The sequence below is a fragment of the Quercus lobata genome, chromosome 6 (assembly GCF_001633185.2).
Source record: "Quercus lobata isolate SW786 chromosome 6, ValleyOak3.0 Primary Assembly, whole genome shotgun sequence".
NCBI classification, from domain to species: Eukaryota; Viridiplantae; Streptophyta; class Magnoliopsida; order Fagales; family Fagaceae; genus Quercus; species Quercus lobata.
In genome coordinates this window covers 47,090,996-47,103,106 of record NC_044909.1, presented here as the reverse complement: position 1 = coordinate 47,103,106, position 12,111 = coordinate 47,090,996, and the positions used below count along the sequence as shown (strand labels likewise).

The following is a 12,111-nucleotide window of genomic DNA, read 5'->3' as shown; positions in this document are numbered from 1 at the left end:
TAGATAAGTTCCCCTATACGCTGTCGTTTACGAATTATGTGGGAGAAATGTTGGTCTATAATATTTTCACAACAAATTCTATGTAGCTATTATTGAAAATACTTTCTTTCTTACCAGTAACAACAAGTAATAACTTGTCATCTAAGATTTATTGTGAAAATGTTGTAAATATAACATTTCTCATAATAAAGATTCTACTTTAGTCAGGATTTTTTTTTTATATATATATAATAATTTGATAAAGTAAGAATTTGCTATAAAACACTTGACAAGTATTTGCTATTGATAAATTTAGGGTCACAACAAAAATTCTATTAAGTATTTATGTTTTTTTTTTTTTTTTTTTTTTGGGGTTGATATGGCTTATTATGCTTGGCTAGATTATTAATGTGTTTTTGTTTTTAAGGCGAAATTATTTGTTTTGTAATATTGGGAATAATTCTTTTTTCACAATTGTTGAAATGATCTATTCTAAACATCAATTTCATCGTCTCTCTCTCTCTCTCTCTCTCTCTCTCTCTCTCTCTCTCTCTCTCTCTCTCTCTCTCTCTCTCTCTCTCTCTCTCTCTCTCTCTCTCTCTCTCTCTCTCTCTCTCTCTCAACCAAAATGCATATCAGCTCCTCTAACTATCATCACCTATAGCTGCCTTAAAATGCCTCTAAACTCTAAAGTCCAAACTAAAACACTATCAGACAACTCATATCACTGGCGACTTTGACCCCATCCCAATAATGCTAGTACTACACACAAACACACACATTTTGTCATAATTGTCTTACATTGCATACTATGAGTGGTAGAAAAAAATTAGTTGGACTATGTGATAATGACACTTAACCAATCAAGTATGTCATGTAAGAAAGTTGTGGCAAAGTATGTGTTGTTTGTAGTACTCGCATTATAGAACCCAACCCTCATGGCCTATGCCTCCAGGCACTCCACCTATCCATAGCCAAACAAGCCCACAAGCTGAGGCCCAAAGGCCATACTATCCAAAAGTCCCATACCTATATTTTAGCTGATCCACTCCATTACATTGTCTATAATTTAGAAAGATTACTTTCCTCTCGGAATTTTTCCATAGATAGCTTAGGATGAGGGTGGAGTACAGATTTGGGCTTTTGTTGAGTGTCTATTGTTCGTTCCTTAGTTTGGCGGCAAATGGTGCTTGTTTGGGAACTTGGGTCTTGTGAGTCATGGCTCTCTACCTTGGTTTCATGAAAATTAATAGGCCTAAATTGTTAGCTTTTAAAATTTGAGAGACCATTCTTGTTTTAAGGACTATAAAATATGATTTACTAATAAAAATGCATTCTCATTTTTAGCCTTTAGCATCTAAAAGACCAATTTTATAACATGTTAATATATCATTTTACAATATACCTTACATCAAAATTTCTATTTTTTTTAACACTTCATTTAAATATTTTTTTTTTATTCATTTTTTATTCTCTCTCTCTCTCCTTTGTCTCTCTCTTTCTCAACCCAACTATTCTTAGCATCGCCGACCACCACACTATCAACAGTCACCACAAAACCCACCACCCAACTACCCACCACCCATACCACAACCACTACAAACCTACCTCCCATGCCGCAATTAACAAAAATAATAATAAAAAAAGAAACCTCCACATCCACCCACCACCACAAACCATAGCAAAAAAGAAAAAGAAAAAGAAAAGAAAAGAAACCACCACCATCACCGCCACCAACAAACCCACGAAGCAAAAAATACACACAGAGAGCAAACCCACATCCCAATCCACCATTGCCAATCAAACCACCAAGCAAAACACACACACACACACACACAAAAGAAACCCACAAAACTCCACAACCACAACCACAATAGCCAATCAACCACCACCATCAATCACCCACCTCTACCACCATGGCAACCCTCCACCGCCACCATGAACTTGACCCATAACGAAAATCCATAGCAACAACAGCAAACCCACCATGGTACCCTCCGCCGTCAATCTATTGCTCAACCCACCATGGCAACCCTCCAACTCGAAGTCAACCCACAACATCAAACCCACCATGGTAAACCTCCACAAAAGCAAACCCACCACGCCGATCTATTGCACCACGACCCACCACGCCCCAGACCCACTACGACCCAGACCCACAACCCACCATCCCGTCGCCACCAGATTTGACTCAAAACCATAGTTATCGGACCCAAGACCCATTACCATCAGATGACAACCCACAACAGCCCACAATCGCTAAACCACAGCCATCAGCGTACCACAATCGCCGAACCATGGGAGAGAAAAGAGAGAAGTGAGAGAGGAAAGAGAAAGACAAAAATGAGAAAAAGAGACGCTGGGGCTAAATAAAAAACAATTTTTTTTAACAATCCAGCTACAGTGAGCTGTTATTGATAATAGTTCATTGTAGCTCAATGCTAAAAATTTTAGGATTTAGCATCTTTGATGTAGGTGTGTTTTTATGATTTGAGGTGTTAAAAATGCTAAAAAATAGCATTTAGTATTTTTAGCACCTTTGATGAAAATGCTCTAACAATGACAAAATTAACAGTAATCCATGCAAAAAAATTTAATTTTTATTAGGGGTGTCAATGTTCGACCCAACCCGTGAACACGACACGAACCCAACACGGGTTTTTTCGGGTTAAGGTTGATCTTTAATGGGTTTAGGTCATAAACGGGTCAATCCAAAAGAAACACGATAAGAAACGTGTTATAAGCGAGTCAACCCGCAAAACCCACAATAGACACGTTTGACACGTCAATTTATTTGTGTCAACCTGAAATGACCCACTTAACACAACCCGTTTAACTCGTATAACAAATAAATATTCATTTTATTTTAGATTTGTCAAATAACTTTTATATCCAACATATATATCAAATTTAAAAAGAAAAGTGAGTAATTACAAAAACTTACAAGGGATATAATTGGAAATTGAAACTTTACAAACCCTAGATCTCTAAGCCCTTGAAACCCTAAATCTCTAAACCATCTTATAAATATCTAATTTTATTTTTTTTATTTCATCCGTACTACTCACTCTATTATATTATAGTCTCATACCCAATTCTCAAATTGGTCATTGCTCTCTCTCTCTCTCTCTCTCTCTCTCTCTCTCTCTCATGTGTTTAGTGAGTTTTAGAATTAAAGAAAACCGTTTTCTTTGTGTTTTAAAATTCTGCAGTAATTTTTTCTACATAATGTTTTTGTTCTATAAACTTTAGTCTACTATTTGTTCCAATTCTTTCAATATTGATACTTAGCATTTGGTGAGTTCCAAGGATATTATATTTTTGTTAAACTATATTATTTTATTTTTGTCAAACTATGTTATTTTGAATTTAGGTTGAAGTGTATGCACTTCTTTTAGAGTGTAAAGAACTTATTTCTTTATTTCTAGATGAATGTTATATTTTTGTTGAACTATATTATTTTGAATGTGGATTGAAGACTTGAAATATATGCACTACTTTTGGGATATAAAAAAAATCATTTCTAGATGAATATTATATTTAATATTATGCATGTTAAAATGGGTTGTGTCACATTCATGTTAACCCAACATGACTTGTTTATTAAGCGTGTCAAATGGGTTAAGTCAGGTCAACTCGCCTTATTAACCGGTCGGGTTAAGATTGAACGATCATGACACGATTATTAAATGGGTCAGGTTAGGATTGAGTCATTTAGTCGAATACCCCTACTTTGACACGACACAAACTTGACATGCTAACCCGAATTGAAACCCTCTAATTTTTATATAATGAGGATGGATTTGATGAGTTCCATCACATAAAATTTTAAACACCTTTTTTCTTTTCTTTTTTTTTTCTTTTTATTTTGTTATTATTATTTTTTATACATGCCCAATATTTCGTTCATTCTTTTTTTTCTTTTTTTTTCTTTTTTTTTTTTTTCACTTGGGAGTTTGAAACGCATAATTTTTCCCAATAAACTTTTATCAATCAAACAATTGTTATGGTTGATCTTAGCCACATCATTATTTAAGGCTAACAACCATTGGGTTGATTCCATTAAAGATGTGTTTAGATACCACTTGTTTTGCTAAAAACTGAAAATACTATAACAAAATAATTTTTAAATGTGTAAATAGTGCCCTAAAACCTATTTTTAATGAAAATTTTGTTCAAAAAAGAAATTTATGAATCTTGTAAATAGTGCACGAAACCCACTGGAAAAGCATCACAACCATAGAACGTGTTTCTCTAAAAAAAAAAAAAAAAAAAAAAAAAAACATTGGAAGCAAACGCTATCCAAACGCTTACTAAGACTATTATACAACTTATTGTTTAGTTTTTTGAAAATGAGACTGAGATGTACATAGGGGAAAAAAACTGTAGATTAAACACTAGGGTTTCAAACTAGGAAAATGTTAAAAAAATGTCCTAAAGAGCATTAGTTTGGAAACTATTTTTAGAAATATTTTATGAAAAAATGATAGAATAATTATTTTTGTTGACATTTTTTTATATTTTTCATAAAAGTAATGTCAACTTTTTAAAATAGTTTATTAATAATTGCCCTAATGACACCAATTAACATAACCCTTCACCAAAGGGCACATTACTAAATCTTGATTCCCTAAAATTAACAGAGGCAGTTGGGCACATCCTTGTATCCCAAAAAAAAAAAAAAAAAAAAAACCCATCTTCTCAAGCAAGCAAGCTTCAAAAGAAAATTAAGAAATCAATGCCAGTACGGTTCCACTGCGATCTAGCAGATGCAGAAACACCCGCATTCATGTAATTAGGCCATATGACTGAAAAATATCATCCAGTCTTCGTGTGCATTAAGCAATCATGAATAATGACTGCAAGCATGCACAGCAATGAGTGCCATACAATCGTGAAAATCCATAACAGTCAAATTCACAAATTAAAATGACGTTTATTCCACAAGCAATGCTGCTGCAAAATCTTTAATGAATCAAGCATGAAATCCAAAACAAAATAAATAAAACTAAAGCCTAAAGGCACTTTGGCCGTACGGGAAAGCACTTTACAGGTTCCAATATTTCCTTCCAAATTAGGGTACCGCAATCAGCAAAATTGCTGAATAAAATCCAAAAACCTCGCAAATTTTCAGAGTTAGAATATCTCTCTACATCCTGCTTCAGCAATCAAAAGGCAGCCATGAAAATTGCCTTAAAAGTAAAATATCTAGAACAAGGAGCAATGCAAAACAAAATTGGTATTTCATCCCAGACGAGTTCATATTTAAACAAATTATCTTACGGAATGGAAGCCTTGTGTTGTGTGCTGGATTTCAAAGTATTCCTCAGGCTGCACAGAGTTATATACTTTAACACACCCAAATATACCATCCAAATCCCCTTCTTGGCACTCTTCAGTGGAATGGATGATTAAAAATGGATCAACAGGTTACGCTTTAGTGCAAACAGAAGCTACATATCATGATTTTAATAACAAGACTTGTCGATTTCATGATCTATCTCCTTCCACGTTGGTCACAAAAGGCACAAAGTTAAATTATTTATAGCTGGAACTATACAACCTCCGAGTGCACAAACTGATAAAAGCAAGACTGTATCCACAAAGTGTATTATGTGACCTTTTATTCTCTTCCATGACGTGGCATCATGGTTTACTACTTAATTGACCATTTATTAATTGGCTGCATCATCACCCTCAGGATTCTGAAAATGTTCAGTGGAAGAAGATTCTCTTCCTGTTGGAAGGTATGACCATGCTAAGGCAGCAGTGCCAAGTGTGATCGCAGCAGCAATTGAACCCCAAACCCACCTCTGCCTTCTTTTCCTGATTTGCCTTTGATGTCGTGCCATCTCTACAAAACAGAAAACTGAAAATTTAGAGGAGGGTATAATGCCTAATCACATACAAAAGAACTACATGAAAGTTGGGAAGCATTTTATGGAAGCATCAATACAACAATTTGCAAAATGAATACTCTAGCTTTAGGCATGTACACACACATGCACAAAAGCATGCATACCCTGATTTGTGCACAAAGAGAGCACTAAATCATCTGGTCCCCATAATAGTATCATAGTTTCTGGATCTCATGCCACACAAGCTAGAATAGCAATCTATAAGATATCAAAAGGTTTAAACCCACAAACTCGCATGAGAGGAAGAGGCCTTAGAACCTTGCCATGGGAGATTATTGACGTCTTTCAAAAATGAACTTTTTACCAAGCTCCTCTAGAGGGCCAGCTAATAATTGGACCATTAGGAATGAAAAACTTCCCAGATTAATATTATTAAACCCATTACCCTTCCAAGATCGAGGTAACCAAACAGAACTGCTATACAGCAACTAGGACCAAGACTTAATGTAAGTTATGTATCAGCTATTAGGAAGGAACAAGATTTTGATAAGACAAGATTAAGAAAAACAGAAAAAGATAGAAAGGACCTAACATCATACTAGGGTTCCTAGGGATCACTGGAGAGAAAATACATCACACCCTTAAAAATGGCATCAGACCACACCACAGGACAAGGAGGTAGAAATACTTCATCTTCATCCATAATGCTGACAATGAATTGACAATATAACAAACAAGTTTACCAAAAATGGTAGCCTGATAGGCCATGGCCCAATGATTGTGAAGTCTCTAAGATAAGTTGGCAGGTAAGCAAATAAGTTTATTACACACCTATTATATTATTCTAAAAGACTTCTAACATAACGACATACTATTAATTGATCTCCAAATATATACTTTTGCCTAACATTCCTGAATCAACTAATACAATTAATATTTAGACAAAGACATGATAGCCATCTAATATAAACATTGCACCATATATTAATCTTAAATTAACCAAGGCTCACCAAGAGCCTCGTAGCTCAATGGCGTAGCCTACTCTCCTTTATTAAGAGATTAAAGGTTTGAAAACCCCCTCCCCCATTGCTATAACTATCAAATTATCAAAAACTAATCAATCCTCAAAGGAGAAGAAGAAGAAGAAGAAGAAGAAATTCTTACAACTCGAAACCTTGATGGTATATAATGCATAACTTCTCTTTAGCCACATTTAAAAAAAAAAATATTTTGTAAATGACAATGAGGGACATTCTTGATTATTAATATTATAATTATTTTTTGATATGTGACACTCTATATTAAAATCTCCTTAAAAATTTTAAAATATTGAAAGTTTTCTGTAAATCAATTATCTTACATACATAATTATACTCCCTTTTAATAATTATGGGCTTCTAGGACTTCTTTCAAAATGGTTGTCCAGAGAAAATTGTAGCTACTAGACATTAGCACTGCCACAATGTGGTGGAGCCAGAATGTCCAAAAACATCACCCCCAGCACAGATATCTGATTGCAAATAGCATGAACAGAAGAAGGACTTTGCACACAAGTAACACAACTTTCACTCTATAAGTATACACAATTACTAACGAACAGACCCATCACATAAGCAGAACATTGACCACGATGTTTCTTTTGTTTTGTTTTATTTTTTGTTTTTAATTAATCTGGGAAAACAATCATCTCCTATCGAAGAAAACAAAATTGCAAGACAAACTAGGCAAAGAGTAGTATCAAGTAACAAACTAGTACACATATAAACCCATATCTCCTACAAACAAACAACCATGACAGATAAGGTAATAAGGTTTGGTAGAAAATATAACAAAATGTATAGATAATATTAGATATCGCAATCTGACCTAGAGCATCTTGGTTCCTCTGATACATTTCCCTATTCACAACCTCATAAAAATGGAGTCTGTCATTCAATCGAGCAATCTCAAAGTTCTTTGACTCAATCTGAGCTTCCATCTCCATCTCCACCTCAGCCCTTGCAAGACCCCTACCAATAGATTCTGATACGAACCTAGAAACATCTACCTGTTGACAGAGCTCTTCTGCAGGATCACAATCAGGCTGCTCACCCTCTGCTATAACAGTGGGGTCAGCAGGGAGTGCCAATCCCACAAGAGATAACTGTTGCCCAAGCCTCTGCCACAGGCTTTGCATGTTATTCAGGGCTTCTTCCGCTTGCTTCCGCTTTTCTATTTCCATCAATAGACTCAATCTCATTTCACGCAATTCAGCCTCAGAGGGTAAATCTGCACAAAGAGAACCAATTAAGATAGGCAGTACAGCCGCATACACATGCACGAAACCAATGGTTCTCATAAATATGCAGAATGACCATACAAATGTGCCTACACTGTAGTTTTCATGAGTTACGACGTTTATAACACGTGCACAGATTTTTTTTGAGAAGTAATGAAAAAATAATTTTTTAAAGAATTTATATTTAAGCACCCTTGGCTGATAGCCTGATACTATTTTCTAACTTTGAGAAATGCAACCTATCTCTGGCAGAACTTAAATTTCACATCAACAAAGTGAGTGATGGTTCCTAATATTCACCATTCAAAATAAAATGGTGAAGATGTACACATGTCTACAAAAGAGGAGTCATACAATGTCTTGTACTCATAATAGATAATAAAAAAACGAGTAAATTAATAGAAAAGGGACAAGAAAAACCTAATTACCTTCCCAAGCATCATAAAACTCCCCCGTTGGTGGGGTAAGCTTCACTAAACGTTCTGCCCCAGAATTATCTTCTACATCTGTGATGCTTGTAACACTAAGTGAATCCTGTGGATCAAAGAAATATTCAGAATCACCATCTCTTTCAAGCTTCAACGACTCTTCCCTAGTCACACCATTACTTTTACTACTGCTTCCAAGTTCCAAGTTACTGCTCTCAAGTTCCCCATTACTGCACCCAGGTTCGCTGTTATGGCACCCAACTTCAAAGTCACGGTCACCATTCACATGCTCCTCATTAGGGCCAGGAATGCTAAAAGTAACAGAAATATCATCAGTTGAATGGTCAACCTCGGTTTCAGCATTGTTCTTATTCCCATTGACCTTCTCATCAGTTTTCTGGTGGGAGGATACATCGTCCTCAGAATAGCTCTTCATGAGACGTGGCCCACGCCGTTTGTGGTTAATGATGTACGGGGAAGGTGGGAATGATGTGGGTGAATCTGGAAGCGGGGTTGCCTTAGGAGTGGCATAGAGTGCTGGAGTCATCTGAGGGCGTTTAACTCTTCTCTCGGTGACTGACGTACTATTTCTCCGCTCCAGCTTTGGATTGGGGATGGGTCTTGAATTTGGAGGCTTTGAACTAGGCATAGTCTTGTCGACAGATTTTGAAGCTCCAGGTTCTAACAATGTATCTAAAGCAATAGCAGTAAACGTCGGCATGACTCTGCATCACAAACAGCCAAATAAACTTCAAAGAAGATTCATTTTAATGAGTGAGGAGAAAAAAATTATTAAAAAAAAAAAAAAAACACTTACAGTTAGTTACTGAGAATTATGAGAATAAGAAAAGAAAATAATTTGTTAATCATATGTTTGGTGCAAAATTTATGAAGTTTCCCACAACCCCAGATCCAATTAATTGTAATAGTGGTTGAGTAACTAATTTTGTTATACTAAGGATTTTCCATGATAAGATCCCACAACTAAGAAAAATCAAAGATTGTACATTTATTTCACTTTTTCAAATAACAAACAGGGCCTATAGTACTCAATATATGGCTAATAATGTACTAAATCCAAACTACTCTTTATTATTATAGGTTTAAGTCCAAATTTTTTAAAACATGAATTCCAAAACCTCTAGCCAATAAAGACATATAAATCTATTATTCCCCCAAAAAACTCATACCAAAGTAACTAAACTGAATCTCTCGAAGATTCGAATGGGATATTATAAGAAAAACAATAAAGCTAAACCTCTACACAACTTAGCCTAATACAGTCTATTATCGGCATATCACCATCATTTAAACCCGACATACAACTTAGAAACACTGATTGAAATGTTCAAATTTACTTTAACTTTTCTTCACTTAAACAGCCTCAGAATTCAAACAGAATATTATATCCTACCATTAACAGAAAGCGCAAAACTAAGATAATGCTATGCAAAGCAAGTTTGAAACCCTAATCCCCAAAAAAAAATTCAATATCAAACTCTCAAAATCCATAACCTATACAAATAAAACAATTTTGTTCGTTTTTTTTACAGATAAAACAAAACAATTAATAGGCAAAATCACGAAGTCAAATCTGAAAATACGCTTAACTAACATTAATAAGTCTAACTAAGCCTCCGTTTGGTTGCAAAGAAAATCTGCACACAAAGTCAGCCTAATATTATAGCTAGCCATTCCTCCCAGCTATTCGGAGAAGAACCTTAAGAATTCAAATCCCAATCCCACTATTCAATCCCTCTCACTCCAGCTCTCTCTCTCCGTAACCAAACAGAAACCAAAAATAAACAGCAGATCTCAGAACACAAAAAATTAGCAACAGCTAGGAATTTGAAATCCGTGGGAAATAGAATTTTTACCTTGGGGGAAAAAGGAAGGAAAGGGAAATTGTAGCCCTAAGAAGCGGGAGAAAAAGAAAGGAAGAGAGAGTCAGTGAGTGGAGGAGCCGGCATATTAGAGGGAATCGTTTTTCACAACTCTCTTTGCTTTGCTTTTGCTTTGCCTCTCTCAACCAACCTTGTGTTCTATGTTCTAAATAAATATAAATAAATTTCACAGGAAAACCCAATTCCCCCCAAACGGAAAACTTTTTTTTTGTTTTTGTTTGTTTGTTTGGTTTGGGATATATTAATATCGCAACGACCGCCTCTTTCTCACGCACAGACCGTTCCGCAAATATTTGAAACAGAACACACTTTTTCTTTTTCTTTTTCTTTTTCTCCTTCTGAAGTTTCGCCCACGAAAAGGCAACGATGAATAATGACTGAAAGGGTCTAGAATGATAGGCTACAAAATGGGTTGAGAGTAAGGGTGATACTGACTTTTCAGTTGCTCATGCGGCGCCGTTTTATAAACTTGAAACTTGTAGTTGTTGGTGATGTTAATTGTGAAAACAGCTTTGGGGATTCTGACATGAGGATTGAAAAAGTTAAACTTGTCAAACAAACAAGGATGATGACGTGTTTGGTGAGGTCATTATAGATAGCGGTCTCCTTGGAGAACACGAACACAAACTTCTTATTTTCTTTAAAAAATATATTTTTTTTATTTTGTTATGGAGTTATTAATTTTTGTATGTTTATTTTATAGTTTTTGAGAATAAAAAAAGTGCTTTTAGATTAATCCTATATTTTTTTGGACATTTTTTTTTTCACTTTTTAAGGAATAAAAAATTTTAAATTATTTGTTGCCGTTACAGCCTACCATAGACTCAGTCATGCATCTGAAATGATAATCAACAAAATGTTCTCACTTCCTTTGCTTACAGCCATGGAATCAGTCAAAAATAGACACCATCATTCGAGATCAACTCCTGATCACTCTATGCAACACAAGTGCATAGTGCGTTCACCTTGTTCCAAAAACAAGAATTACTTTGATTTAGACACGTACTAATAAAATTGCTCTGTCCTGATAGCTTTAATCCGAGAAAGTCTGTGGTCACAAAAAATTTTTGATAACTACTAATGTGGCAGATTATTAGTGATAAAGAAAATAAATGACATCAGTAATGAGTTTAGATAAAAACTTCTTGTTAACTCAACTGTTGTAATAAAAAATTGTGAAACTTTTGTATATGCAGTAGCAATGTAGCATTGCTATTTTACTCCAAGTTTCAATCAAATATTTGTTGTAATTTAATTTGTGGACAGTCATCAACGTGTAGAATAACAGTTAAGTTGACCTATAGATGGGTTATTGAAAAAGGAAGAAGTTTTCAATTGTCTATAAAATTGTTTGTGTTAGCTAATTAGCTCATCTTTGGGCCCTTTGGTGTACGTTGTGAATGGTCGTATCAACTACCTCTTTAGGCAGGTTCACACTTAAACGAAGCTTCGGTGTAGTTGCTTAAAAAATAGAGAATTGAAAGATTGTGTGGTCATTGTCGAAGACAATAGCTAGTTATTTTATTTATATGCTTACAAAATCCTGCACACCCGGCCAATGTTGAGAACCTTCGGCAAGGATCCTTCTTTGAGACTCAAATTCCAAAGTTTGAGGTGAGTTTGAAAATTGAAATTTCTTTTATCAACCTTATTATAATAATAAT

General features: G+C 35.0%; 1 protein-coding gene across 2 annotated transcripts; it reads right to left on the bottom strand.

Moving 5' to 3' along the window:
• Positions 1-4,982: 4,982 nt before the first annotated feature.
• LOC115994940 lies at positions 4,983-10,763 on the bottom strand. Of its 2 annotated transcripts, none has more exons than XM_031119286.1 (4): positions 10,421-10,763; positions 8,544-9,292; positions 7,704-8,105; positions 4,983-5,833 (listed from the first exon to the last, which is right to left on the bottom strand). In XM_031119286.1, exons 2-4 carry the CDS (start codon positions 9,262-9,264, stop codon positions 5,655-5,657), a joined length of 1,302 nt encoding a protein of 433 aa, XP_030975146.1. In that variant the 5' UTR covers positions 9,265-9,292; positions 10,421-10,763; the 3' UTR covers positions 4,983-5,654. The 2 variants fall into 2 exon arrangements, with proteins under 2 accessions (XP_030975146.1, XP_030975145.1); XM_031119285.1 differs by having other exon boundaries at positions 8,544-9,268; positions 10,421-10,641.
• Between the last annotated feature and the right edge of the window lie 1,348 nt (positions 10,764-12,111).

Bases quoted from the DNA above. Each gene is read 5' to 3' on its own strand.
- LOC115994940 (XM_031119286.1), bottom strand. From the start codon at position 9,264: ATGCCGACGTTTACTGCTATTGCTTTAGATACATTGTTAGAACCTGGA. The intron at 8,106-8,543 runs GTAATTAGGTTT...CTCTTTGTGCAG, and splicing joins GTTTTATGATGCTTGGGAAG to ATTTACCCTCTGAGGCTGAA. The intron at 5,834-7,703 runs GTCAGATTGCGA...TCTGTTTTGTAG, and splicing joins GAGGAACCAAGATGCTCTAG to AGATGGCACGACATCAAAGG.